The sequence below is a fragment of the Haliotis rufescens genome, unplaced genomic scaffold (genome assembly GCF_023055435.1).
Source record: "Haliotis rufescens isolate VD_foot unplaced genomic scaffold, xgHalRufe1.0.p SCAF_2, whole genome shotgun sequence".
Lineage (NCBI taxonomy): Eukaryota > Metazoa > Mollusca > Gastropoda > Lepetellida > Haliotidae > Haliotis > Haliotis rufescens.
In genome coordinates, this window is record NW_025963890.1 from 3,664,527 (window position 1) to 3,692,195 (window position 27,669).

The window sequence follows — 27,669 nt, forward strand, 5'->3', positions numbered from 1 at the left end:
ACACATCGCTAAATAAGTGCAATAATCTTGGACGCGACGTTAAACCCAATTTCACCTCACCTCTAACATCAGGGCTATGACAAGTACCCCCCACCAGACTTTCATACTTAAATTTTGAACACTGACATTACTAAATCCATAAAACCCTTTGAAATCACAAAGTATAGCTGATAGATAGTGAGCAAAACTATTACTAACTGCTAATAATATAATTATGATAAATGTATCACTTCCATTGTCTTAATTCTGTTAATCACCAGCACATGCCTATTTTCCCTTTTCTTCAACATTTAATATTAATCATCAGTACAGTCATTCTGCATGATTCAAGTTACATCCTGTTTCCCAATAAGAAAATGAGGAAACTGCAAAATAAATTTCCTACAAAATATTACAAATACCATGAATACAAATCAAACATGCCCACTTTGCTCTGTTAGCAGTTCCACTTCCTAAATTAAGCTACATTTCATTTCCCGCACGTACCACAGAATTTGTTCACAGCATGTCATATCATGAATACGGAATTTGACCTTACTTGTTGACCTTACTGTCAGAAATATGTCTAAAAATATCCTTCCTACTACCAAGTAAAGCCATAAGCGTTCCATGAAAACATTCATCCTTATCATGATCACAATTTTATACCAGCACAGGCAACATGCTTTCCTGTCAGGCAAAAAGCAAGAACCACAGAAAAATGGCTTTCAGGAACTGCACTTGGTGTATCCCAGTACTGAAAGACCTCTTTCAACTGAAGGCTCTCTGGCATTAGAAGTGTTTACTGGGAGCTTAGCAACCATTGACTAGCCTAGTGGTGATTTAAATACAATAGTTTCACTGCTATAAGAGCCATTACCAGTCTAAACAACAACTGACACATTTTGTGTCTGGTTAAATATAGTAAAACATGAATAATCCTGAATTCTGTTACTATTGATTAATTTATTGTTGTTTGGGGAACTGCGGAAATTTGGAAACGAAAGCGGTTTTAATTTTTCCCTTTGGCAAAATTCCTGTTCGAAATCTATAAGCAAATCTCATACATCTGTTCATGAGTTTCAACTTTCTCTGGGGACACATATCTGAAACAAGGATAGTTACAGTTCCTACTGCTGAAATCGACATTAATTTTGGAAAAACCTATTGAGCAAGGAAATAAGTTCTTGGTTTCAAATGTCAATTCAGTTTTAAGCAAAACAATTCTGCATATTGTGACAACATATTAATATGTATATATATGACAATCACTACATATTCAATATTATTACTGAAGGTAAAATGTATGGTAATATTAATCAAGAATGGTTATGAGGAAAATACTAATAAATTTGTTTTCTATATCATGTATTGTACATGTACATAATAGGCCACATGGACATCATATTGCTGAGTGCGGCGTTAAACAAGAAACAAACAAACCATAATGCTCTCCATTTACCATGCCAATATGTGCCTAGACCTTTTGAGTCTACTTGCCCGAACTTATATTTTAGCTTTTTTTTCAGGGATTTGAGTCTTAGAATAAGGCTAACAATAAGCTGATCTCTCTACACCAGAAGAAAGTTTACTTGACTTGGGCAGCGAAATTGTGGCCAAATCCGCAGACTTCCATGATCATAATGATAGCAAAGGGGTTTAAATGTATTTGATGAAATCAACATACATACATATCTTGTTTGTTTAGTCTAAATATTCATCAGTGAGTTGGATTTCACAAAACCTCAACCTTATTTGTTTTGCTTTTGAAATACAAAATTGATGAAACCATGGAAACATGGACAATCTGTTATGAAATACACTTAATACAAAACAAACGTGTAACTCATCACGTCACAAAACACAAGTCAAGTGAGACTGAAGCTGAATCAGTCTGTCAAGTCTTGCCTTGTATAATACCATATATCAGAATATGAGAGAAAATAACATTCATTATTTATCAACGATATATAAATTGTAATAGGAGCTGTTAAGAATTTCGGAAATAACAGTGAGCATGATGTGTGCTCTTTACGTCTGGCAGTATATGTACTTCCATAGCTATAGCAGTATAGGCTACATCAACAAAATAAAGTGCAGGTGGTTTGAAGACAATTTAAAAAGCACAAATGTAAACAAACTATTGCATGGCATCTGTTTTCAATTTATTTCATTGAGTGTCATAAGAATTCAGTCTAAAAGAAAAGCATGTCATGTTTCAGCTGACCTTGCTAAATTAGGTCAAAGCAAAAGTAGATAAAAGCTTACACAAAGTCAAACAATGAGAACAAGAATTATGATATAAAACGATGTCAAAATGTTGTCATTCACAAAACAATCATTGAAAGGCACCCGGTGTGATGACCCGACCATGACCTGCGTGAAGTTATCATCTGTCAATCAACTTTCCAAATAAGGAGTTAGGGTCACTGTGCCTCAAATTCGCGGCAATCCTTTGTTCAATACACAAATAAATTCAACAAATTTACATTTCACTTTCATTCTGACAATCTGTAGGTTAATAGTGTTGAAGTGTATTGAAATGAGGTATACGTTACTGACATTTTTTAGTTAACTATACGGACGTACTACGTGGAAAGTAGGTTAAAAATCCCATACATTACTTCCACACAGAAGGCTTGTTCAGTTAGCAAGTGCATGCATTTGTAAGCACTGCATACCCATAAGCGAACGAACACGTATGCACTTCTTTAGAGGAATGTTCGTTCGTAATTTGGCATGATCATAAAAGACATTATTGCATCTACGAGACGCCTGTGCAAGGCGGGTTCTAGTCACAATAAAAGCAGACCAAGAAAGACACCAGTGTCCACTCGCATCGCGTGTCAGTAAGTCGCAGGTCATTGGCACAGAAAAAAATCGGCCCAGAGCAATAACAGACAAGTGAGATGTCTTACCTTATCGTGTCGATAATTTCGTGTGCTCCGTCTCTTCCGTCCTGGAACAAATAAAAAAAATAATATAGTTAACATATAATAAGAATTTTGAGAGATTTTCCCCGTCAAAGGGGTATTTCTCAGTGTATTTACTTTGCGATTGGTATCGTGAATCGACGGTCAACACACATTGCTTACCGATCCAGGGATGGGCCACTGATAGACCGCTGGCTCAGCCCCAGCCGGACTATGCAGCTTCAATTCCTGGGTCATTCTTTATTCTGACTTGCTTTTGCTATCCATCTAATGGTCAAATACCCGAGCGGTGATGAAATATTTGACCATTTCCATGTGATTTCCTCCCCTTCACCCTGTGACCCACATTCAGCGTCGTCCCTCTCGAGGAAAGCCGTTCCAATCACGATGTTTCGTACTTATTTCTGATTGGTTGATATCTCACTTGAAAGCTGTTTGATTGGTTGGTGAAACCGACGAAGGAAATCTCCACTGGAATGGCGGCCTACTACGAAAGCAGATGGGGAAACACCCTTACAAAAAATAGAATTTTTGATGAAACTATCACTGATGACAAGAATGACGATATCCCAAGAAAAGTACAGGCTTACGAAGTTTTGAATTAAATTGAAACCTGTCAAATAAGGATTTAAATTATCCAAAATGGTAGGTTACATTATTTCCCACCTTGTGTCAAACACTTGTTCCCAAATATTTCAGAATTTTCGTGATTCCAAGATATTAAAAGTGTCTCCTAATGTCTCTGACTGTGTAAACTTTGGAATCAACGTAGTTACCCCAGGTCATGTTACTTCTGACCAAGCGTAGTAAAGCGAGTGTAGTGGATTATGCCGGAGTGAAGTTGAAAGTTGTATTGCGTAAGAGGTTGGTTTGATGGTCTTATAAATGGAAAGCTCGTCCCACGCACTTCCTACATCTATGACGAGCGATTTCCATTTGTAGATAGAGTGGAATTCCAGAACACGTGATAACATAGGTCCGTGATCAAGCCACATGTAGAATATTGTGTGACATGAAAACATCCCGATTTGTCATATATCCTAGTACATGCTAATTCAAACATGTAGGCCCAAAGTACCCACTGTTTGTTCATAATGTTGATATGTTGACATTCGTTCTGTCAGCAGTATTCTGACAGTAATAAACATATTGACAGCCCTGATTAACATGAACTAAGCCACCTTTCATTATAGTGAGTTAGTTCTACCTTTGACTATCCCTTAACTATATATATATTTTGAATTGGTGGTAAGAGGTATTTAAAGTGAATATTCTATTGTTGGTTGTGACAAACTAAAATCTATTGTCAATATGAAAGACCAGTCTGTGACTTTAGCCACTAGGCAATGCCTGAGTCTAGTAACATTCTGTTCGGTCTTGTAAGCTCAGCTAATAAAAGTTCAGATAATAACACTAAAATCTGAAAATGTTGTTAAGTGCCATGTTCAGACTAGTACACTCAATTTTAAGTTTTTTTAGCACAGACTGATCAGCTAGTTTGAATAACAAATACCATAGGTGTAAACATTTAGCACAGACATTGTCGCTCACTAGGTACAATTAGTTTTCATGGAACTGAACTAGATAGTTACTTCTAATTTTAGTCTAATTTCCAAAAAAGATCATTTTGATATTGTGACTTTAGAAAATTAACATTTCTTAATGGGATTTATGCTCATTGGGTTTTACTTGGACAACATTTTACTTCCTTATAAATCAGCTAACCTTCCTATATGCAGCATTCCATTTCAAGCAGTTCATCCAAAATTTCAGCGACGAAGTCAAGCACCAAGCCAAAGGAATGCAATTGTACCAAAGCGACAAAGTGATGAACTGGAATCACCTCGAACAGTCAAGGTATGTCAATAAGGAATTTGTTTTACATTAACATCATACAATCAACAGCTTCAATAAGCTTGATTTAGATGAAAGGTTGGTCAATTAGTGAGATTGATTGTTTTATTAGCAGGCATTTAGTCTATTTAGGTTAGTTGCACAGAAGCTGACTTGGTAGCACTTTTGGTGTGAATGTTGATTGCTTCATAGTAGTGGTTGATATACATTATCAATAACAATGACAGAATTCTTTCTAAATCGGCCTGATGATTTTGCCAAAAAAGGAATAAATTTCATCAAATTTACACACATAATTTATTTTTAACTTCCCTGATTTTTTAATTATGATCAGGGTTTTTCCATAGGCCCTATAACTAGAATCAACTGCTCTTGATGGCTTTCAACAGTCATAGTGCATCACATCGCAGCCAATTTGAACAAATAGGGGTCAAGTAAAAAAACTTGAGGAGTAGTTATTATTATTCAATTATTGCTAAGCACCAGATATTCCTTGATATGAGTTCCTGGGAACCGTGTATGCCAGCAAGAGAAATGAGTTCAAATGTTGTGGTCTAACTTCAAAGGACACTTAGTTCTCATCGGGGTAGAATAGGTCTTCAGCAACCCATGCTTGCTGTAAAAGGCGACTATGCTTGTCGTAAGAGGCGACTAACGGGATCGGGTGGTCAGGTTCGCTGACTTGGTTGATGCATGTCATCGTATCCAAATTGCGTGGATCGATGCTCATGATGTCAATCACTGGATTGTCTGGTCCAGACTCGATTATTTACAGACCGCTGTCATATAACTGGAATATTGCTGAGTGTGGCTTAAAAACAACAAACAAACAAACATCAAAGAAGTAAAATATAAGAAACTGAAATGAATGCAGTTTGACCAGAACCTTTCTTCATTTATGTATTTCGTATTTTATCTCCACTTGATTCTTCTTTTCATCCTTTCAGGACAAACGCCACAAGAAGTCAAAAATTGAGATCAGCAGTGGATACCAATTTCAGTCCCCATATCGTCAGCCTTTAACTAATATAGCCAACAGCCCCTCTTTCCCTGATGGATCGTCACATGTAAGCAAACCTGATCATTTGGTAACACTATGGAAAATGAATTGTTGGGGCTTCTGGGTTAGAACAACTAGTCTCTGAAATGAAAATATTTTAGAGAAAAAAATATTGCCGAATTATCCTAATAGAATATAATAAAAAAGCGCCCAGAGACTCTTTTCATTTTCAGAAACTGCAGGAATCTAGACTTGCCAATAATGGTGGGACGATACACCAATGCATCGGTGGATCGCGATTTCTTTCTTCTCGATACAAGTATTGATTGCAGTCGCACACTAAGTAAAAAATATCTATATTTACCTTAAATATTTGCTTTAATAACTCTTATCCTAACCACTAATTCAATTTCATTAAAATCAGTTTTCTTTTTGATTGAGTATATGTCAAAATATGTTTTGAAGCGTAGACGCCAGTTTGAAACTCGTGCCGTAAAGCTCCATTAAGCTGCCTACTGATTGGCTATTGTCGACTTCTTGTTAGTCATTCCATTTGTCAGTCAAAGTTCGCGAAAAGTCGGTCTGATGTGACCCGTAATGGGATTCCTCAGATTTTTGTTTAGCGGTAGCGAGAACTAAGATCTGAATTTAGTGAGATTGAGCACTAATTGGTAGTGAATGTTAATAGTGAAAACGTTAACATTTTCTTCCGTTGTGCCATACTTCACACAGCCAACTGTATATTGTTAGTGTGCCAGGTATTCAGCCATCCTGTGCATGTAAAATATAGTTCACAGGCCACAGATAGAGCACATGCATGTGTTGTGGTACGTATCAGATCGTGAGTAAGATATCGAGATACATATTGGATCGCACAGTTGGTGTATGGCCCCAGCCCTACTAGCAAACTATTATAGACTTGCATGGGCTTTATTTGGAATATATGTTTCTGGGTGTGTATGACAGATGTTTGATCGGATAGTCAGTCCCTGTGTCTTGAATGATTGCATGTCATCGTACCCCAACAGCTCATAATATCAATCACTGGATTGTCTAGCCCAGACTCGATTATTTACTGGATACAGTCATACAGGTGGCATATCGCTGAGTGTGGTGTTCAGCAACATAACATCCTCTGCTAGTTGGTCTCGCCCACTTGATTAATTACAGATCTCCATGATATGGCTGGAATATATTTACCGTATTCGTCCCGCTCTAACAAGCGCCCACGGTGATATTTGCTAATATATTGGCTAGTGAACAATCCCCATTAGCACTGTTCCGATTGATCAATGTATACAAGACTTATTTATTCGCGTATAATATGCACTCATGTGTAATATGCACCCTTAATTATGGGCAATAAATTTCTGGAAAAATATATCTGTCGTATATAAACACTTTACGCTGTCAGCATAAACCACAAAATTTATCTTTCAACTCTGTTTTTTTTCCACCAAAATAATATTCTAATAAGAGCCCCCTACTTCTAATTTTGAGAGCGCCCTGGGCGCTTATTACGTTGAATACGGTAACCACTTACTCTTGCTCACATTCTCAGAAGTCTTAGTGCCACTCTTTCATTGAAATCACATCTAATATAGGTTAAAGCATATGCAATGACATGATATCAGTGTATCCTGCCTGGTAACCCCATGTTCATGTTTGGACCTCGAAAATTATGATTGAAAATAGATAGATCTGGGTAGATCCCTGTTATTAGTATTATATGGGTTTAGTATCTATATCAGTTGGCCTATCATCTTTCAGCTGTGGTTAGGAAGACTTCAGATCTCATGAGAATGAACATGTTCTGACACTTGTACGAAGGCTTTAAGACTACCATTGCCTGATGTCTGTGTATAGTAACATTTACAGGTTTGGCTAGATAATTCCCCGCTTCCCAAGGCAAGGGTGTTAACTGACTATAAAAGTCCAGTTTTTACCCCTGCCAAACTAGGCTGGAATTTGTGGCTCGACCGTAGCGCCACCAGTGGCTATGACGAGTTATGTCCTTCTGTGTCCTTCCTATTGACCAATCAGATTCCACCTATCATGTTACTTGCACTTCAAAGAAATGTCAGTGCCGAGTCAAGACGATCTAATCGATAATCAAGCTCTACATTGTTATAAAGCAGGTCTTACCTCGTGACATGCATCAAATTACTTGAGCACCGTGATGAAAAACATGAAAAGATTTGGAAAATTATCGGTAGACACCAAGCTGACGGTACAAATGCTTTGAAAATCCTGCTATCAACCTCAATCTGCATGGCAGTTTACAAACCTAATGTCGGTTTCACTACGCAATTTTGCTTGGACAATGCATTACATATTTATTTATAAATATATTATTATCTGAATTATTTAACCATAGACTGATTGAGTTACCTTGACTGATCCTTTGTAACAATAGGTAGACCTTATGATCACAGCCCTTCCTTGTTGACCTGTCTGAAACCAGGTCGAACCTTCAGTCTAGTTGGGGGCACGGGAAACCTATGATTGTAGGTTAGAATTCTGGTTTGCCTTGATTATGTTTCTAGGCTTGTCAGCACCGTGCTTGTGCTTGTGGGTTTTCATTGAAGTGGTCTGAGACCTGCAACACTTCAGGCTTTCCTCCCACATATAACTCCTTTGGTGTTATTTAGAAGTTGGAGTCCCAAGGAAGCAGGGCTTGAAATTAGAAAAGAATCAGGCGTGCCATTTTCAGTTAAGGTGTGTCTTTTCTATATTACGCAATAATTATAACAAAAGCGCCTACCGTATTTGACGTAATAAGCGCCCACGGCAATGTTTGCTAATATATTGGCTAGTGAACAATCCCTGTTAGCACCCCTTCCAATTGATCAATGTTCACAAGACTTATTTATTCGTGTATAATACGCACTTGTGTATTATATGCCCCCTTAATTATGAGCAATTATTTTCTGGAAAATATATCTGTCGTGTATGATACGCACATACTTTTGTTTTGTATCATTTCAGGCTGTCAGCATAAACTACAAAATTTACAATCTTTCAACTCTGTTTTTTTTTTCTCACCAAAATTATTTTCTAATAAGAGCCCCCTATTTCTAATGTTGAGAGCGCCCCGGGCGCTTATTACGTCGAATACGGTAATCTTTTAGATCAAAATGTGTAATGCCACAAGTAAAGGTTGAGGTATGAGGACGAGATCTTGATGCGAGTAGAAAGACTGTATGTAGATAGGGTAGGAGAGATTGGACAGGACTATCTGTCCTACCCTACACACCTGCGGTCTTACTACACGCATCAAGACCGAGTCAGAGTACCTTGCCCAACTTATAAATCGAGGAAATAAATAAGTATTAATGCTACGATGAACTAAACAGTAAGATTTGAAAAAAATCTGACCCCTCAGTTGAAATGAACTCTGACAACAATGATGATGCGTTTCGATAAATACTTAGAGTTGCATCGCTTTAAATTTGTCATGAATTAATTGCTAAAAATACCCAGGGGTAGTGTTTTCTACGGCTTATAAACCGTCTAAAGGCAAGAAATAACAGAAAAAAATGAAGAAAAAAACCATTGTGATATCTTACAGTGAAACAATACAGTGTGTTGCGGTATAAAAGGAATGCGATCAAAGCATGCGAGTCAAAAACATGTGCAACATAAACAAAACTAAGTAACAACCTCATTTAAATCAGATCTTAGTTTTCGCTACCGCTAAACAAAGATCTGAGGACATCCAATTACGGGTCACGTCAGAACGACCTTTTGACCGACCGGTGAAATGACTGACATGAAATCGACATTAGCCAATCAGAAGGCAGCTTTCTCGAGCTTTACGACACTAGTTTCATACTGGCGACTACGTTTCGAAACATATTTTGACATATTCTCGATTTTAAAAATTAAAATTGACAAGAACATTCTGGAATGGCTTATAGATGGCCTATATTGTATGGATATATTCATAAAACCCATATGGGTACAATGTGTAAAGCCCATTTCTGGTGTCCCCCGCCGTGATATTGCTGGAATATTGCTAAAAGCGGCGTAAAACCATACTCACTCACTCACTCTTAAAACCAATAACTGTCGTTCAGAATACCCCGTGTTAAATATTTCGTGGTTGCATGATTAGAAAACACATTCCGACTGTCACTTTCATGATCTGGTAAGCGACGCTCTGATTGGTTGGATGAAAGGTCTTTCTGACATGACCCTTAATGGGATGTCCTCAGATCTTTGTTTAAGCATAGCGAGAACTAAGATCTGATTTAAATTATTTGAACTAAGTAATGACATTTAAAATTGAGCAACCTTTCATCACCTGCCTCGACGGCTCAGTGGGAAAACAGTGGGTTACAAACTTAACACCATATGTGAGGTTGCAGGTTCAATTCCATAATGAAAACGTTTCATTTCTTGTCTTCGATTTTAGAACATTGGACGTTTGAAGCACAAATTTTATCTGCTTCCCAACTCATGAGGTCTTACTACTAAATCGTACAATCTCATAACCTGGCAGAGCATAGCAAGTACCGTATTCGACGTAATAAGCGTCCAGGGCGCTCTCAAAATTAGAAATAGGGGGCTCTTATTAGAATATTATTTTGGTGAAAAAAACAGAGTTAAAAGATAAATTTTGTGGTTTATGCTGACAGCCTGAAATGTTTATATATGACAGATATATTTTTCCAGAATTTAATTGCCCATAATTGAGGGTGCATATTACACACGAGTGCGTATTATACACGAATAAATAAGTCTTGTTTACATTGATCAATCGGAAGGGTTGCTAAATGGGATTGTTCACTAGCCAATATATTAGCAAATATCGCCGTGGGCGCTTATTAGAGCGGGGTGCTGATTACGTCGAATACGGTATGTTTGATTGGTTTTTATGCAGTTGGTAGAGGTCTGTCTGTAACTCCAAATGGCCTCGTATGAGGTCTCTGCGATTTACCTGGTTTTGTCAAAACTGCATATTGAACACCTATTACATTTAAATGTGTTTCAAGTTGGCTGATTCTGAAACCCTGTAAACCGTTTAAAAAAAGAAGAGTTTTCCGTCTCTTTTATAAGGAAAGCTGTGTTTACATTCAAATGTATTTCATGCTACTTACCTGCAAACTCAATAAAATATATGTTGATTTAATATAATTGTTTGTGCAGCGATATCATGCCTAGCCTTCATCATTACATTATTGTACCTAAATTCCACGTACAGCATATACTTATATTTTTTTCTATTCCTTGTCACGTATACCTCGCATGTTTCAATTATCAAGCATTCATTTTTTAATTTCTATTCCATATCTACTTCATCAACTTTCATCTCACCTTTCGCCATAATATTTATTTATTTTCTCTTTTTGTATCACTTCAAAAAAAATTTCAAATATTGATTCATCTTAATTCTCTCTATCAACCTCGTCACTCATAATTTATATCTCACCAAACTTCCGGTTTTAACCATCCAGTTTCGTATTTTTCTAGCCATAAATTCCTACTCAATAACTTCTGTCTTTTAACATTACCATTTTTCTTTTACATCTAAATAAGGCTATTTCCATATTATATTAGCAATAATTTCTATTATTATAAATATCATTTCCCAGCATCCTTTTGATTTACATAACTGGCTCAAGTGCACAAAGTGGACATGTCCGAATACACATGCCAGGTTAAATGGAGCACTGTTTCGAAGCAAAAAGTTCGTAAAAGATTCTAATGTACTGCTTCAGGACATTTCCATGCAGCTTTTTTGTGTTGTATTTATTTTTATTTATTGATTGATTTATTTTGACTTCCAGGCTATATTTTAAATTTGATAATGCACGCCTAGCGTGTCATTCATCACAAATAATGATACACATTATTTGTTATGAATGTCCAGTTATGTATGCGTTATCTTTTAACATAAGGAAATTAGTTCCAGTGTCTCAGTGTTAGAAATTGGCATGAGTCCTATAGTCCTTGCCAAACTGCTTAATAGCTCAGGTATCATGAGGACTTTGCCCATTTTAAGGGGTTTGATATATGTTATCATCATAAGGACTTTTGGACTAAAACTGTTAGTTTCTATCGCTGATGTCTACAGACCAGCTCTACAATTTGGTGTTGTCTACAGTCCATCACTACAATTTGGTGTTGTCTATGGTACACACTACAATTTGGTGTTGTCTACAGTCCATCACTACAATTTGGTGTTGTCTATGGTACACACTACAATGTGGTATTGTCTACAGTCCATCACTACAGTTTGGTGTTGTCTATCGTACACACTACAATTTGGTGTTGTCTACAGTCCATCACTACAATTTGGTGTTGTCTATGGTACACACTACAATTTGGTGTTGTCTACAGTCCATCACAACAGTTTGGTGTTGTCTACAGTCCATACTACAATTTGGTATTGTCTACAGTCCATCACTACAATTTGGTGTTGTCTACAGTCCACACTACAATTTGGTATTGTCTTCAGTCCATCACTACAATTTGGTATTGTCTACAGTCCATCACTACAATTTGGTGTTGTCTACAGTCCATCACAACAGTGTGGTGTTGTCTACAGTCCATCACTACAATTTGGTGTTGTCTTCAGTCCATCACTACAATTTGGTGTTGTCTACAGTCCATCACTACAATTTGGTGTTGTCTACAGTCCACACTACAATTTGGTGTTGTCTTCAGTCCATCACTACAATTTGGTGTTGTCTTCAGTCCATCACTACAATTTGGTATTGTCTTCAGTCCACACTACAATTTGGTATTGTCTTCAGTCCATCACTACAATTTGGTATTGTCTACAGTCCATCACTACAATTTGGTATTGTCTTCAGTCCATCACTACAATTTGGTGTTGTCTACAGTCCACACTACAATTTGGTGTTGTCTTCAGTCCATCACTACAATTTGGTGTTGTCTTCAGTCCATCACTACAATTTGGTATTGTCTTCAGTCCACACTACAATTTGGTATTGTCTTCAGTCCATCACTACAATTTGGTGTTGTCTACAGTCCACACTACAATTTGGTATTGTCTTCAGTCCATCACTACAATTTGGTATTGTCTACAGTCCATCACTACAATTTGGTGTTGTCTACAGTCCACACTACAATTTGGTGTTGTCTTCAGTCCATCACTACAATTTGGTGTTGTCTACAGTCCACACTACAATTTGGTGTTGTCTTCAGTCCATCACTACAATTTGGTATTGTCTTCAGTCCATCACTACAATTTGGTGTTGTCTACAGTCCATCACTACAATGTGGTGTTGTCTACAGTCCATCACTACAGTTTGGTGTTGTCTATGGTACACACTACAGTTTGGTGTTGTCTACGGTACACACTACAATTTGGTGTTGTCTGCGGTACACACTACAATGTGGTGTTGTCTACGGTACACACTACAATGTGGTGTTGTCTACGGTACACACTACAATGTGGTGTTGTCTACGGTACACACTACAATGTGGTGTTGTCTACGGTACACACTACAATGTGGTGTTGTCTACGGTACACACTACAATGTTGTGTTGTCTACGGTACACACTACAATGTGGTGTTGTCTACAGTCTAGCTCTACTGTTGTTTGGTGCTTATAACCATCAATGTGCCTATCATCCACTACAACATCTAAGGAAGTTGTGGTGAGTATAGGGTTCTGTACAATGATAAAATTGTTCCCATATCAGCCTAGATTTGCTTTCTCTAAACCACACCATGATGTTATGCTTAAAAAAACAATACATTCTGCCACACTTGTGCCTTTCAGTGGCTGGTAAGTGATACCTAAATGTGCTATGGAGACTTGCAGTCTAATCAGTAGGAATTTATTAGTTCAGGTTTTATGGAATATCTATTAATATTATGCTGCCATGCTATAATTGTACCAACAGCTGTATACCCTAAACACAGGGAAATAACTGTACATGTTTATAAAGTCCTCTAAATGTTATCCATTGAAGTAACTTATGGTTTTGGAAGCAGTTATCAGAATTGAATACACAGCTAAAGGCTTTTGTCCAATAGACTGCCATTATGTAACGAAAATTTACATCCTTATATATATTATACACTACCATATACTACCATATATATTATCCTTCCATAATACACAAGACTGATTCTCATTTCAAATCTGTACTGAATAAAATGATTATATCCCTATCAAAAGTTGGGTAGTGAAAAATATGAAATTCATGCCTCTCCAAATTAATACAAGTGTCAACAGCTGGCCTAAATTGCGTCATAAAATGAATCGGGTAGCCTTGCCTTTGAACTGGGAAAACTGATATTCCATAGCATACCACACTATTGGGGGAAGGTAGTTTGATTGAATAATATTGTTTGCTGTCTTCACAATCTCAAATGCAACTGCCTGATATGTGATATAACTTTCATGAAATCAAAAGCAGGAAATTCCAATTAAGGTGTTCAAATGTATCACCGACAAAGACTGTCCAGGGTGTCGTTGTACAAAGCAATCTTAGCGCTAAGGTGATCGAAACTCCCATACCTTAACATAGACTTACAACTGTCGAAGCGCAAAGGCTGTTCTGTGAAGATCCGGGTTAGGATAGGTCTTCAGCAACACATGCTTGCTGTGAAAGGCAATCGGGTGGTCAGGCTCGCTGACTAGGTTGAGGCATGTCATCGATCCCAATTGCGTGGGTTGATGCTCATGATATCAATCACTGAATTGTCTGGTCCAGACTTATTTATTTACAGACCGCCGTCATGTAGTTGGAATATTGAACCAACCAACCAACCAAACCAATGTTATATGAGTAAATCCTTTGAACCTAAATGAGTAGTATCACATGTTCAACAGGGCTGCTTTTACTGGACCTTTTCACAATGTGGGTGAGCAGTGTTTTGCGAGGTTACTAATGACAAAGATGTCATCATTCACGGCTGGCGACTGTCATAACTGCTTCATCTACTTGTGTAAACATACTGACCATAGTCAACTTGGTGATAAGCACTGTCTAAGTCTAATGTGTGTTATATTGTTTAGAAGCTCTGTCTAAATCTAATGTGTGTTATATTGTTTAGAAGCTCTGTCTAAATCTAATGTGTGTTACATTGTTTAGAAGCTGTCTAAATCTAATGTGTGTTACATTGTTTAGAAGCAGGCTAAATCTAATGTGTGTTACATTGTTTAGAAGCTCTGTCTAAATCTAATGTGTGTTACATTGTTTAGAAGCACTGTCTAAATCTAATGTGTTATATTGTTTAGAAGCAGTCTTAATCCAATGTGTGTTACATTGTTTAGAAGCACTGTCTAAATCTAATGTGTGTTATATTGTTTAGAAGCACTGTCTAAATCTAATGTGTGTTACATTGTTTAGAAGCACTGTCTAAATCTAATGTGTGTTACATTGTTTAGAAGCACTGTCTAAATCTAATGTGTGTTACATTGTTTAGAAGCACTATCTAAATCTAATGTGTGTTATATTGTTTACAATCAAATGCTGAGATGTGTTTGTGTGCACTGTTTTCAATGTGTATTTGGGACACAAGGCTGAGATACCATGACGTCTTATCATTTTACTGAGTCCAAAACAAGGTGTTACATTATTCATTTCCATCAGGGGCGGTCGGGTAGCCCAGTGGTTAAAGCGTTCGCCTGTCACGCAGAAGACCCGGTTTGAATACTGACATGGGTACAATGTGTGAAGCCCATTTCTGGTGTCCCCTGCCGTAATATTGCTTGAATGTTGCTAAAAGCAGCGTAAAACCATACTCACTCACTCACTCACTCACTCACTCACTCACTCACTCACTCACTCACTCACTCACTCTCACTCATTTCCATCAATATATTACAGCTGAAATGATTTCATCACTGATGTGACATATTATTATAGGAAACAAAATATTTTAATCAATAGACAAGCATGTCGCCATTTGTTTTATTTATGGAATGGGCTGAATACGAGTACTGATCAACACATGATTGTGTCTTTGTCCTGAGCGTAAAGGTAAAATCAGGAGTTAGAGGGTCCCGAGAATCAAGTACTACAGCAGCACCAGTGAATGAGCACAGGATGACCCTCATTTTGAAACACTGAATATTCCAATATAATTTGAAGTCAGATACAGTATTCTATTCAGTCTAACTCCGAACAGACATCTTATTTAAAAGATATTTTGTGAGAATATAAAGTCAATTATTATTTTCTTAAATGATATCAAAATTAAATTATATTCATGCTTTGACGGGGGGATATACATGTAGTCATCAGTATGTCCGTCTGTCCGTCCGTCTGTCCGTCCGTCCATCTGTAATCATTGTTTGTCCGGGGCATATTTCCTAAACCGTACAACCTAGCTTCACAAAACTTGGTACACTTATCAATCAGGCTCAGTAGAAGTGCCTTTTGCTATTTAGAGTTTTTTAGAATTTTATATTTTTGTCGTTTCCTTGGAAATATGATGAACTTAGGAAATTTGAGGGTAGTGCTCTTGTCCGGACCATATCTCCCAGTCCATACAACTTAGCTTCTCAAAAGTTTTTACACCTATCAAGCAGGTTATGTAGTGCCTTTGCTATTAACAGATTTTTTTATTATTATTTTTTTTTCAATTTAAATTCAAAATTGATGAACTTAGGGTAATGTCCTCGTCTGGAGCATATCTTCTAAACCATGCGACAGAGATTCACCAAACTTTATGCACATATCAATCATGTTCACTAGTAGTGCAGTTTGTTATTTATAGATTTTTAGTCTTTTTAATTTGTAGCCCCTGACATATAATTCTAAGGTGTACTATTTACCAATATCATATACTACATATGATGTGAGCTACATAACCTAGTACATTCTCTTTATGCCTTTGTGTCATGAGGCTACTACAGAGCTATTCATATGCGAATCTGCGAAGTTATTGTTATTACAATTTCATGAGATCATCAGAAAGTGAGCTACATGAACCAATTTTTAATAACCTTCATTATATTTCTGGTTTTGGCATCAAGGAAAAAGATTTCCTTGCCAATCTAAATACATATGAAGGTACACACAGATTACCGACATGCCACGTCGGGGGGGGGGGGGGGATATGTCATCTTCAGATGACTCTTGTTTATGAACGTATTAAGTTTAATGCATTCTGTGAACAATTGGTGTCATGAGTCCGTTTAGTCACATATATGTCCTTTTTTCCCTAAGAATTGCGATTTTGGTGCCAATTTTCTTTTTCAAGTAGCCTTTTCATTACCAGGGAAACAATTCAAAACTGTTGATTCATTTACATTTTATTGGATATTAGTACAAGTTATGTCCCAAGTTGCTTATGTTATAATTAGACAATTAACCAACAAGCTACAAGAAATTAGTATTTTCTGTCTCATGTGAAATAATGTTCGCCAAGACTTTCATAACAATGTTTCGAGTAAATTTTTGACATCTAAATATCAGATAATCACTCAAAGAATATAAATCACAAATGATCATTCTGAAATGTCGCCATTAACCCTGGAATCGTTTTGCATGTTTTAGAAAAGAAGCAAACACAAATGCAGAACTTTCCACCATATTGGATTCACATAATAAAGCTTTTTTCTCACCTCATTCATTAAAGCAACCATATGATAATGAACAAATAAGTGCATCGTTGCATCATGATTTTTCATGCAACAATACGATACACGATAAAAGAAATTCTGTATCACTTCAAGACGATACACTTGCTGAAGTATATTACTACTAATTGTATGAGTGAGTGAGTGAGTTGTGTTTAACACCGCTTTTAACAGTATTCCAGTTATATCACGGCGTGTCAGCTTAATGTGGGAGGAAAGCCCGAAGTGATGCAGGTCTCAGACGTTTATCACTTCAGTGAAACCCACAAGCACGGGTATGGTGCTGACAAACCTAGAAACATAATCGGGGCGAACCGGGATTCAAACCCACAATCATAGGTTTCTGGCGTGTCCACGGGACGCAACTCTGCACAGCGAATCGCGGCGCCTTATACGACTGGGCCACCCATGCCCCCACTAATTTAATGACTCCAAGCATTTTTGTTTGTCAAATATCACAAAATGTGTTGTAATTAGGGTTTCTAGTTCACTACTAAAAAAGCAGCTGAGAACATGTGTCTACAGCTAGCTTTACCTTTTGAACCTGCTCTGAAATATTTTATAGTCAAGATGTTTCCTTGCGATTTGATGAAAATATGAGTATCGCGATACGTTTCGTATCGTGACCTTGCTGTATTGTTTCACTTCTATTAATCATCACATGATTGTTTCAACCAACATTGACACCCAAATTTGTTCATGAGGTCTATATCCAATTTTTCGTACGGCGGCTTTTCAAGTGAAATTTGGTGCATGTGTATTTAATAGTGGGGCTCAACATATGCTGTATTTGACGTAATAAGCGCCCACGTCGATATTTGCTAATATATTGGCTAGTGAACAATCCCAATTAGCACCTCTTTCCGATTGATCAATGTACACTTATTTATTCGTGTCTAATACGCACTTGTGTGTTATATGCACCCTTGATTATGGGCAATTAAATACTGGAAAATGTATGTATAATATGCACAGACTTTTCTTTTGTATCATTTCAGGCTGTCAGCATAAACCACGGAATTTACGATCTTTCAACTCTTTTTTTTTTTTCTCAGCAAAATTATATTCCAATGAGAGACCCCTATCTCTAATTTTGAGAACACCCCGGGCGCTTGTTATGGTGAATACAGTATGTTCGGGTTTTCTATTTTGGGGTTTGATGATAATTTAGATTTTGATAATATTTTGAGCTTTGCACTTCGACCACACTGAAAACTGAATTTAGTACTCAGCCATTTTTGCTGAAAATGTAATGAGCCCACCTCCGTGGTCTAGTGGATAGAGCATCTTCCTACAGAGCAGAAGGCAGGTGGTTGATCCCCTGGCCAAAAGGCGTTAATATATGATACTTGTTGTTACCATGCCTGGCACTTGTCTTTAACGGAATAGAACAAGGACTGGTCAGCTCAAGGGTCAGTATACTGCGTCTGAGTGGGGTATCCTTGTGAGCCAGCACTTTAAAAACAGCATTAGTCCGGACTAGTGCAAGTAACCGCACACACGTAACCACATGCACGTAGGTATAAGTGCAATAATCTTTAACAGGATGAAATTTGGTACAAGTTTTGTAAGTTTTGGGCTCAACATTTATGTTCTGTTTTTCACAATATTTTAAAATTGTGTCTGTCTTTGTTGACCTTCATATCCAGATAATCTACAGTGCTTGTGGCACTACTTTGAATCTATTCTAGACATTATTTACATGGATAAAGATGGTCATTTTATGTTATGTCTTCAAGGCATCAAATTCTATTTCACAAATCGAGATTTTTCTTACTGAGAACAAAAAATAGGTGAGATGTATGTATAAATCAATACTTGAATGGCTTTCTCAAAGTCCAAACAGTCCATTGACGTCACACAAAAAGGAATTATATGTTCTGTAATTCATTACATTTGGTGCCAAGACTAGCACTCCATTAAAAACAGACAGCATTAGTCAAGTTACACTTACACAATCAGGTGAATGATCTAGGACCTAATTTAGTCTGAGGAAAGGTTCATGGAGTAGTTTCATCACATCTTATGATTTGTCGGGATAATATAAAGTTTACAGATTCAGTGTCAGTTCAGTATGTATTGCAACAGCTTGGTTACTCGTGAAAAACACAATACAATAAAGATATTTTCGTGATCAACAGCAAATTCTCACCATGACAGCCGAGTTACATTGACCTAGTTTGAAGCATGACAGTTATGTACCCTTTTCTCATTTATAAGATGCTATTTTTCCTATAGAATATGTAATGTCATACATAAGGTTACAAATCCATTTGATATATCAATGTCTTTCACATATTAGACAGTATTTTGTTACAGTGTGAATGATGATGTCAAATATGTATAATAAACTCCCAGTACTTATATTGTGTATGATTTAAATGAGAGAAATTGTCCGGGTTTTGTGCACAGAATAAACTTGTAAACGACACTTTGCAGTTTGTTTTTCCAATCAATCTTATATTTACAATTAATTTTACACCTCAGACAGGAAATTCAATATTATACATTTTATGGTGAGAGCTTGACCAGTGCAACGAGTCCACAATTCTCACTTTTCAGAAGCTAAAAAAAGGTTCATCAGAAAAAATACTCTTTCTCTTTATGTTCCAGGAAGCCCTCATCAAGAATATTCTTTCCAAACCTTTCAAAATCCCCATCCCTAATTATCAAGGTAAGTCATGACACTTTGAAAACCGACCCATGAAGATCTGACCCATGCTTGCCATAAAAGGTGACTATGCTTGTTGCAAGAGGTGATTAAAGGGATCAGGTGGTCAGGCTCGCTGACTTGGTTGAAGCATGTCAATTGCGTGGATCGATGTTCATGATATCAATCACTGGATTGTGTGGTCCAGACTTGATTATTTACAGACCGCCGACATGTAGCTGGAATATTGCTGAGTTTGGCGTAAAACAACAAACAAACCAACTAACTAACTTTGAAAACCATACAAACTGGGTACCCGGTAGGATGAGATAGTTACTAAATAGAACCGTTGACCATGCAACTCGCAAGTAGTTGGTTTGTTTGTTGTTTAACTCCGCACTCAGCAATATTCCAGCTATATGGCGGCGGTCTGTAAATAATAAAGTCTCGACCAGACAATCCAGTGATTGATATCATGAGCATCGATCCATGCAATTGGGAACGATGACATGTATCAACCAAGTCAGCGAGCCTGACCACCTGATCCTGTTAGTCGCCTTTTACAACAAGCATAGTCGCCTTTTACGGCAAGCATGGGTTGCTGAAGACCTATTCTACACCGAAATCTTCACAGGTCTAAAAGTAGCTTGGGTTGTGTACCCTGCTAGGCAGCAATGAACATGTCTTATTTAATCACTTATTAATCTTGGCAAAAGATACATTTTCATAGCAAATATTAAAGGAATAAAAACTTGTTTTAAATTATACAGAAATATACTAAAAGTCCTTTATAATAAGGAAGAGAATTTATTTGTGTTTCTCATAATAAAGAAGCTGACATCCATAAATTCTCTTCCTTATGGGTATCACTTCTAAATGCCAATAAAAGACGTCATTTATGATGTTGAGTTATTCATGGCAAGAACAGGATTACTGATTTAATGTTATTGTTATCTCATATAGTTATTACAGCGTACATCCCTGTATAAACTTATTGTCATGTTTCATGTTGTACAGTGTTGTCATTTTATTCACCATGTACTTCCATGACCAATATTTTATGATGACTGTGTACACAATGAACTGAATTTTAAAAAATAGAAAAAAAAGATATGACACCACTGTTGTCAAGTGTGCCTTCTCCTAAAACAAAGACACTTAGTTCTCCAAACTCCTCGAAACCATGGTGATCTTTCCAACAATTTTGTTGTCGGAACAAGCTTATTTATGTTGTCAAGTGCGTCATGATGAAAGTGAAACTGATCTTCTTATCATGCCACTGAAAAAGGTTATATATTTTTTAACTCTTCCTGTCATGGAAATATACACTCCAAATAAATACAGTATTTGTTCAAGAAGTATGAATACCTTCTAATGATTTATGAAAACTATTGTCAGATTAACAGGATACACTGTCATAAATTCAGGGGTAGAATAGGTCTTCAACAACCCATGCTTGCCGTAAAAAGCAACTATGCTTGTTGTAAGAGGGAACAAACAGGATTCAGTTGTCAGGCTTGCTGACTTGGTTGATGCATGTCATTATATCCCAATTGCGTGGATCGATGCTTATGATGTCAGTCACTGGATTGTCTGGTCCAGACTCGATTATTTACAGACCGTCATGTAGCTAGAATATTGCTGAGTGTGACGTTAAACAACAAACAAATACTGTCATAAACAATTTGGTCGGGCACAATTGCATCAATTACACTTGCACTGGCATCGATCAAAATATGTTTTGTTTCCTCTATATCCACTCCCAGGCGCTTCATCATCCCGAGCCCTCGGTGTGCGGAGACAGGGAGCCAGGCAACCTCTACACGACCCTTATGAGGAGGGTTCCCTCATCCTCTATACACCACCAGAGTTGTCTGCCCATGACCAGCTCAAGGCTGACGTGTTAGTACACTGAATGGGTTCGGTTTTTCCATAATGGTCGTTCATGAACGTCTGATGATCCATCATCAGATTATTGTGAGGTTGCGAATTGTTGTTTTAACTGTCATGCTTTTTGGGGTAAAATTCTGTTGAAGGATCCTCTGTCATCAACAGTCAATATATGGTTTGTTGTGGTCCACCCAAGTCTCTCACTAATGGGATCGGTGGTCTGGCTTGCTGACTTGGTTGATAAATGTCATCGTATCTCCATTGTGTGGATCAATGCTCATGATGTCAATCACTGGATTGTCTGGTCCAGACTCGATTATATACAGACCGCCGTCACATTACTGGAATATTGCTGAGTGTGGCGTTCAAGTAACATGAATTATTATAATTATATGTATGCTAAGTATTGGTTTGATTTAACATACAAGAACACATGGCATAGTCATGTCATAATACTCATATATATTATGTATTATCATCATGATATAATTATTATCATAATACTCTTAACCACATAACATGGCAGATGCTATTCTCATGAAGGCTATGAATGTTTGGCGGTAGTGTGCCTAGCTTATTACCCAGAATTCTGTGTGACTGTTCTGAGCATAAGATTACAATGGTATTTTTTTTTTTTTATGTATTAATAGTTATTAAAAAAGGAAACCTTTTTTATAAAATCATAATCAGCTATTAAAGACCAGGAATATATTTTAGTTTCTTACATGTAATTTATACCTTGGAGAATCAGTTATTTATTACTGGATTAAATTTTCAAATTGAGGTATTTTTTTTGCAATGTTTGCTGTTAACATTTATGAGTGAGTTTGGGGCCCCAGGGAGTTAATACACTGTTTGTGTTCCCCCAGAGAGAAACAGCCCGTCCATGTGGTGGTGGATCCTCTGCTGTCCAAGGTGCTGAGGCCTCATCAAAGGGAGGTAATAACATACATCCACATTGCACACTCTCACCAAAATGTCCTCAATGGTCAAAGTTCAAAGATATAAATTTGGTCATAGTTTTTTTCAAAATTCTAAACATGAAGAAATTTCACTGACAAAATTGTTAAAAGCATCAAGTTGAATATTTCAATCTCATGTTTCCTTTTTAAAGCAGGCGGTTGAGTAACTGAGTGGTTAAAGCATTCGCTTGTCACGCCGAAGACCTGGGTTCGATTCCTGACATGGTACAATGTGTGAAGCCCATTTCTGGTGTCCCCCGCCGTGATATTGCAATATTGCTAAAAGCGGCGTTAAACCATACTCACTTACTTTTTAAAGCAGGAAAGTGAAGTGGGTGAATGTTTGGGGCAAAATATGGGAGAGATTCCAGAGAAAGAATAATTGAATTTATTGTGGTTTTACCTGATTCTGTTTTCTTCCCAGGGAGTGAAGTTCATGTATGACTGCATCACAGGCTGTCAAATAGAAGGGAGTCATGGCTGCATCATGGCAGATGAAATGGTAAATTCACCATTCTTGAACATTTCTATATTTTGTCGTGCACAGGGAATTATAGTGCAACATTAGTGTTATCTTGAAACTGAGCCCAGGTGCCACCTGGGACAACCTACTTCCTTATGCATCAGGTTTGTCATAATGGGGAATAGTGGTCAAATACTCCCTGGTGCACCATGCTTGTCACAATGGGGAATAGTGGTCAAATACTCCCTGGTGCACCATGCTTGTCACAATGGGGAATAGTGGTCAAATACTCCCTTGTGCACCATGCTTGTCATAATGGGGAATAGTGGTCAAATACTCCCTTGTGCACCATGCTTGTCATAATGGGGAATAGTGGTCAAATACTCCCTGGTGCACCATGCTTGTCATAATGGGGAATAGTGGTCAAATACTCCCTGGTGCACCATGCTTGTCACAATGGGGAATTGTGGTCAAATATTCCCTGGTGCACCATGCTTGTCATAAAGGGGAATTGTGGTCAAATACTCCCTGGTGCACCATGCTTGTCATAATGGGGGATAGTGGTCAAATACTCCCTGGTGCACCATGCTTGTCACAATGGGGAATAGTGGTCAAATACTCCCTTGTGCACCATGCTTGTCATAAAGGGGGATAGTGGTCAAATACTCCCTTGTGCACCATGCTTGTCACAATGGGGAATAGTGGTCAAATACTCCCTTGTGCACCATGCTTGTCACAATGGGGAATTGTGGTCAAATACTCCCTGGTGCACCATGCTTGTCATAATGGGGGATAGTGGTCAAATACTCCCTGGTGCACCATGCTTGTCATAATGGGGAATTGTGGTCAAATATTCCCTGGTGCACCATGCTTGTCATAAAGGGGAATAGTGGTCAATAAGCAGGAGGCAACATATAGAAGACTATAATATCATCAAGGTTATTTTGAGGTCATTTTCATAAAATAAGAGAAATGTTTCATATTTGAAGGCTGTTTGTTTCAATACCCACCAGCCATGACAGATTAACTATAGTCATTTGGAGAAATCATGTGTTCTTTTAACTTCTTTTGAGTATAATTATTTATTTATTTTACCTTTGTAGGCTGATTTGTAAAACAAAAGCTGTAATTGGTGTGACCTGTTTTCCCCATAGTGATGTGGTGGTTGTTGACATGTACATTGTTTTCTTCTCCTCCAGGGCCTGGGGAAGACGCTGCAGTGTATCACGCTCATGTGGACAGCACTGGTAGGTGCTATAGCGTGGAACAGTCCCAGACTGGGAAAGTTGAGATTATCAATCAGGGATTATACAATTAAACTGTGTCTTGTTCAGGATGAGATGATAGTCCTATTTTTTAGACTTGCTTGATGAAAATTGTCAGTTGTTTTAACGGTAGAATAAAATGATTTGTTTGAAAATTACCACCATATGACTTGATTGAAGTGTTAGTATATATTTTCCTAGTCATCACATGTTTTTATTATTCTTCAGGATATAACTTAAATATTGCTGACTGCATGTTAAACAACATTTATTCACTCTTAAATGTCACGGCCGGGATATAACTTGAATATTATGGACTGCATGTTAAACACCACTTCAGATTAAATGCTTTCATGGGTGGTGTTTATTGCTGAGGCATGTGTGTCCAATCATAAATATTTAATATCTGCTTCACTGTATGTTAACAGAAACAAAGTCCGGACTGCTGCCCTCTGATTGACAAGGCCATGGTTGTGTGTCCCAGTAGTTTAGTGAAGGTAGGACTTCTGGCCTCTGATTGACAAGGCCATGGTTGTGTGTCCCAGCAGTTTATTGAACGTACAAGCCGTCTGTTGATACTACCTACCTAAAAATGATTTTTAAAGATATTTATTGTGACTTGCACAGAATCGTTTAAAGTCAATGACTTACGGAGCATAAAAGGATTTGGTATCCCCTGTACTGTGTGTGTCATGTTTCAGAACTGGCACAATGAAATCAGCAAATGGCTTGGAGGACGTGTGAAAGCTCTAGCAATCGACAGTGGCACGAAAAGCGAAATAGACAAAAATCTAAGTAAGAACTATAGAAATGTTACCTTGCACAGGCAATCACTTATAACCTCTCTCTCCAGTCTTTGATTTAGATATAACTCTGTCTCGTTTCATCTCTATGGGTAATCTGGAACATCGTAGGGTCCATGTTCTCTATATGTTCTCGCAGGATGTCTGAACAAATGGTTCCATCAGTTTTTAAGACATGTAAGCCACTGAAATGGAAAACCGCTTCAGGACTGATCTTGCAGATTATTTACCAGTTTTATTTCTCACCAGTGAATGTTACTATTAATGTGTGAATGTTTTTGTGTGCACATTTAGAAACATACTTTTCAAAAAGTCGTTCAGACAAACTAAGAGAATTTTTACTGGTTAGCATTTGTTCAGACATCCTTCTTGAGCCTTTTCTTCACACTGTTGCAACAGTATGACATAGCTGAGTATGGTAAATATGTTACATCTCACTATGTTGTGTTGTTTCAGCTCACTATGGTGTGTTGTTACATCTCACTATGTTGTGTTGTTTCAGCTCACTATGTTGTGTTGTTACATCTCACTATGTTGTGTTGTTTCAGCTCACTATGTTGTGTTGTTACATCTCACTATGTTGTGTTGTTACATCTCACAACGTTGTGTTGTTTCAGCTCACTATGTTGTGTTGTTACATCTCACTATGTTGTGTTGTTACATCTCACTATGTTGTGTTGTTTCAGCTCACTATGTTGTGTTGTTACATCTCACTATGTTGTGTTGTTACATCTCACTATGTTGTGTTGTTTCAGCTCACTATGTTGTGTTGTTTCAGCTCACTATGTTGTGTTGTTACATCTCACTATGTTGTGTTGTTACATCTCACTATGTTGTGTTGTTTCAGCTCACTATGTTGTGTTGTTACATCTCACTATGTTGTGTTGTTACATCTCACTATGTTGTGTTGTTACATCTCACTATGTTGTGTTGTTTCAGCTCACTATGTTGTGTTGTTTCAGCTCACTATGTTGTGTTGTTACATCTCACTATGTTGTGTTGTTACATCTCACTATGTTGTGTTGTTTCAGCTCACTATGTTGTGTTGTTTCAGCTCACTATGTTGTGTTGTTTCAGCTCACTATGTTGTGTTGTTACATCTCACTATGTTGTGTTGTTACATCTCACTATGTTGTGTTGTTTCAGCTCACTATGTTGTGTTGTTTCAGCTCACTATGTTGTGTTGTTTCAGCTCACTATGTTGTGTTGTTTCAGCTCACTATGTTGTGTTGTTACATATCACTATGTTGTGTTGTTACATCTCACTATGTTGTGTTGTTACATCTCACTATGTTGTGTTGTTTCAGCTCACTATGTTGTGTTGTTACATCTCACAATGTTGTGTTGTTTCAGCTCACTATGTTGTGTTGTTTCAGCTCACTATGTTGTGTTGTTTCAGCTCACTATGTTGTGTTGTTTCAGCTCACTATGTTGTGTTGTTTCAGCTCACTACATTGTGTTGTTTCAGCTCACAACGTTGTGTTGTTTCAGCTCACTACATTGTGTTGTTTAAGCTCACTACATTGTGTTGTTTCAGCTCACAATGTTGTGTTGTTTCAGATCACTACATTGTGTTGTTTCAGATCACTACATTGTCTTGTTACAGCTCACTTCATTGTGTTCTTTCAGATCACTTCATTGTGTTCTTTCAGATCACAACTTTGTGTTGTTTTAGCTTGCTATATTGTGTTCTTTCAGATCACTACATTGTGTTGTTTCAGCTCACTACATGTCACAGGAGGGGCGCAGAGTGATGTTCCCCATCCTCATCATCTCCTATGAAACCTTCCGGCTACACGCCTATGTGCTGCACAAGCGATCGGTCGGGCTGGTGATATGTGATGAGGTGAGCCGACTTGGACAGATGACTTCACTACTTCTTCCGTCACATATATTCTCTCCATCAGGCTCTTACTCTAGAAGCAATCCTAAACCCACAAAATAAAATAGAAAAATTCAAAGCCTTAGGCTTATACTTAATCAAAACAGGACTAATAAATTGCATTTAAAACCCCAATAAACTACCAAAACCAGACCACATAATCAAACTAACAAACTTCCATACTCAGGTCCCTTAGTTCGTCCCCCAAACCCTCTTGGCATTTTTTCAAAATTTCAAAATTTCCAAAATTCTATATAAGCAACCACTAAAACACCCCTACTGGATTGCCAAACAACTTTTTCACCTTTTCGGAAACACATTAAATGGCTTGGCCGGGCCCGTGTGCGAAATACGCTGCAGTCGGAAAGCGCACGTAAAATCTCCAATGTAAGTAAGTAAGTAACTGTTTTGCGTG

General features: G+C 37.5%; 2 protein-coding genes across 10 annotated transcripts in view; one reads left to right on the forward strand and one right to left on the reverse strand.

Moving 5' to 3' along the window:
• The window catches only part of LOC124114522 (histone-lysine N-methyltransferase, H3 lysine-79 specific-like), a 50,430-nt gene extending 47,143 nt beyond the window's left edge, over positions 1–3,287 (reverse strand). For 7 of the 8 annotated variants that reach the window (XM_046475138.2, XM_046475137.2, XM_046475143.2 and 4 more), the window contains exons 1-2: positions 3,075–3,286; positions 2,898–2,938 (exon numbers count right to left, since the gene is read on the reverse strand). In XM_046475138.2, the coding sequence (XP_046331094.2) occupies positions 2,898–2,938; positions 3,075–3,149 (116 nt within the window). In that variant the 5' untranslated portion in view covers positions 3,150–3,286. Of the gene's footprint in view, positions 1–2,897; positions 2,939–3,074 lie in introns of all 8 variants that reach the window. The other variant, XM_046475140.2, reaches the window with a different exon arrangement.
• A 93-nt stretch (positions 3,288–3,380) lies between these two features.
• Positions 3,381–27,669, forward strand: part of LOC124114524 (DNA repair and recombination protein RAD54-like) — a 44,602-nt gene continuing 20,313 nt past the window's right edge. Inside the window, exons 1-11 of one of the 2 annotated variants that reach the window (XM_048399515.1) lie at positions 3,381–3,557; positions 4,686–4,769; positions 5,714–5,833; positions 19,953–20,013; positions 21,756–21,891; positions 22,749–22,818; positions 23,266–23,343; positions 24,504–24,551; positions 24,998–25,066; positions 25,271–25,364; positions 27,094–27,218. In XM_048399515.1, the coding sequence (XP_048255472.1) occupies positions 3,555–3,557; positions 4,686–4,769; positions 5,714–5,833; positions 19,953–20,013; positions 21,756–21,891; positions 22,749–22,818; positions 23,266–23,343; positions 24,504–24,551; positions 24,998–25,066; positions 25,271–25,364; positions 27,094–27,218 (888 nt within the window). In that variant the 5' untranslated portion in view covers positions 3,381–3,554. The remainder of the gene's footprint in view (positions 3,558–4,685; positions 4,770–5,713; positions 5,834–19,952; positions 20,014–21,755; positions 21,892–22,748; positions 22,819–23,265; positions 23,344–24,503; positions 24,552–24,997; positions 25,067–25,270; positions 25,365–27,093; positions 27,219–27,669) is intronic. The other variant, XM_046475148.2, reaches the window with a different exon arrangement.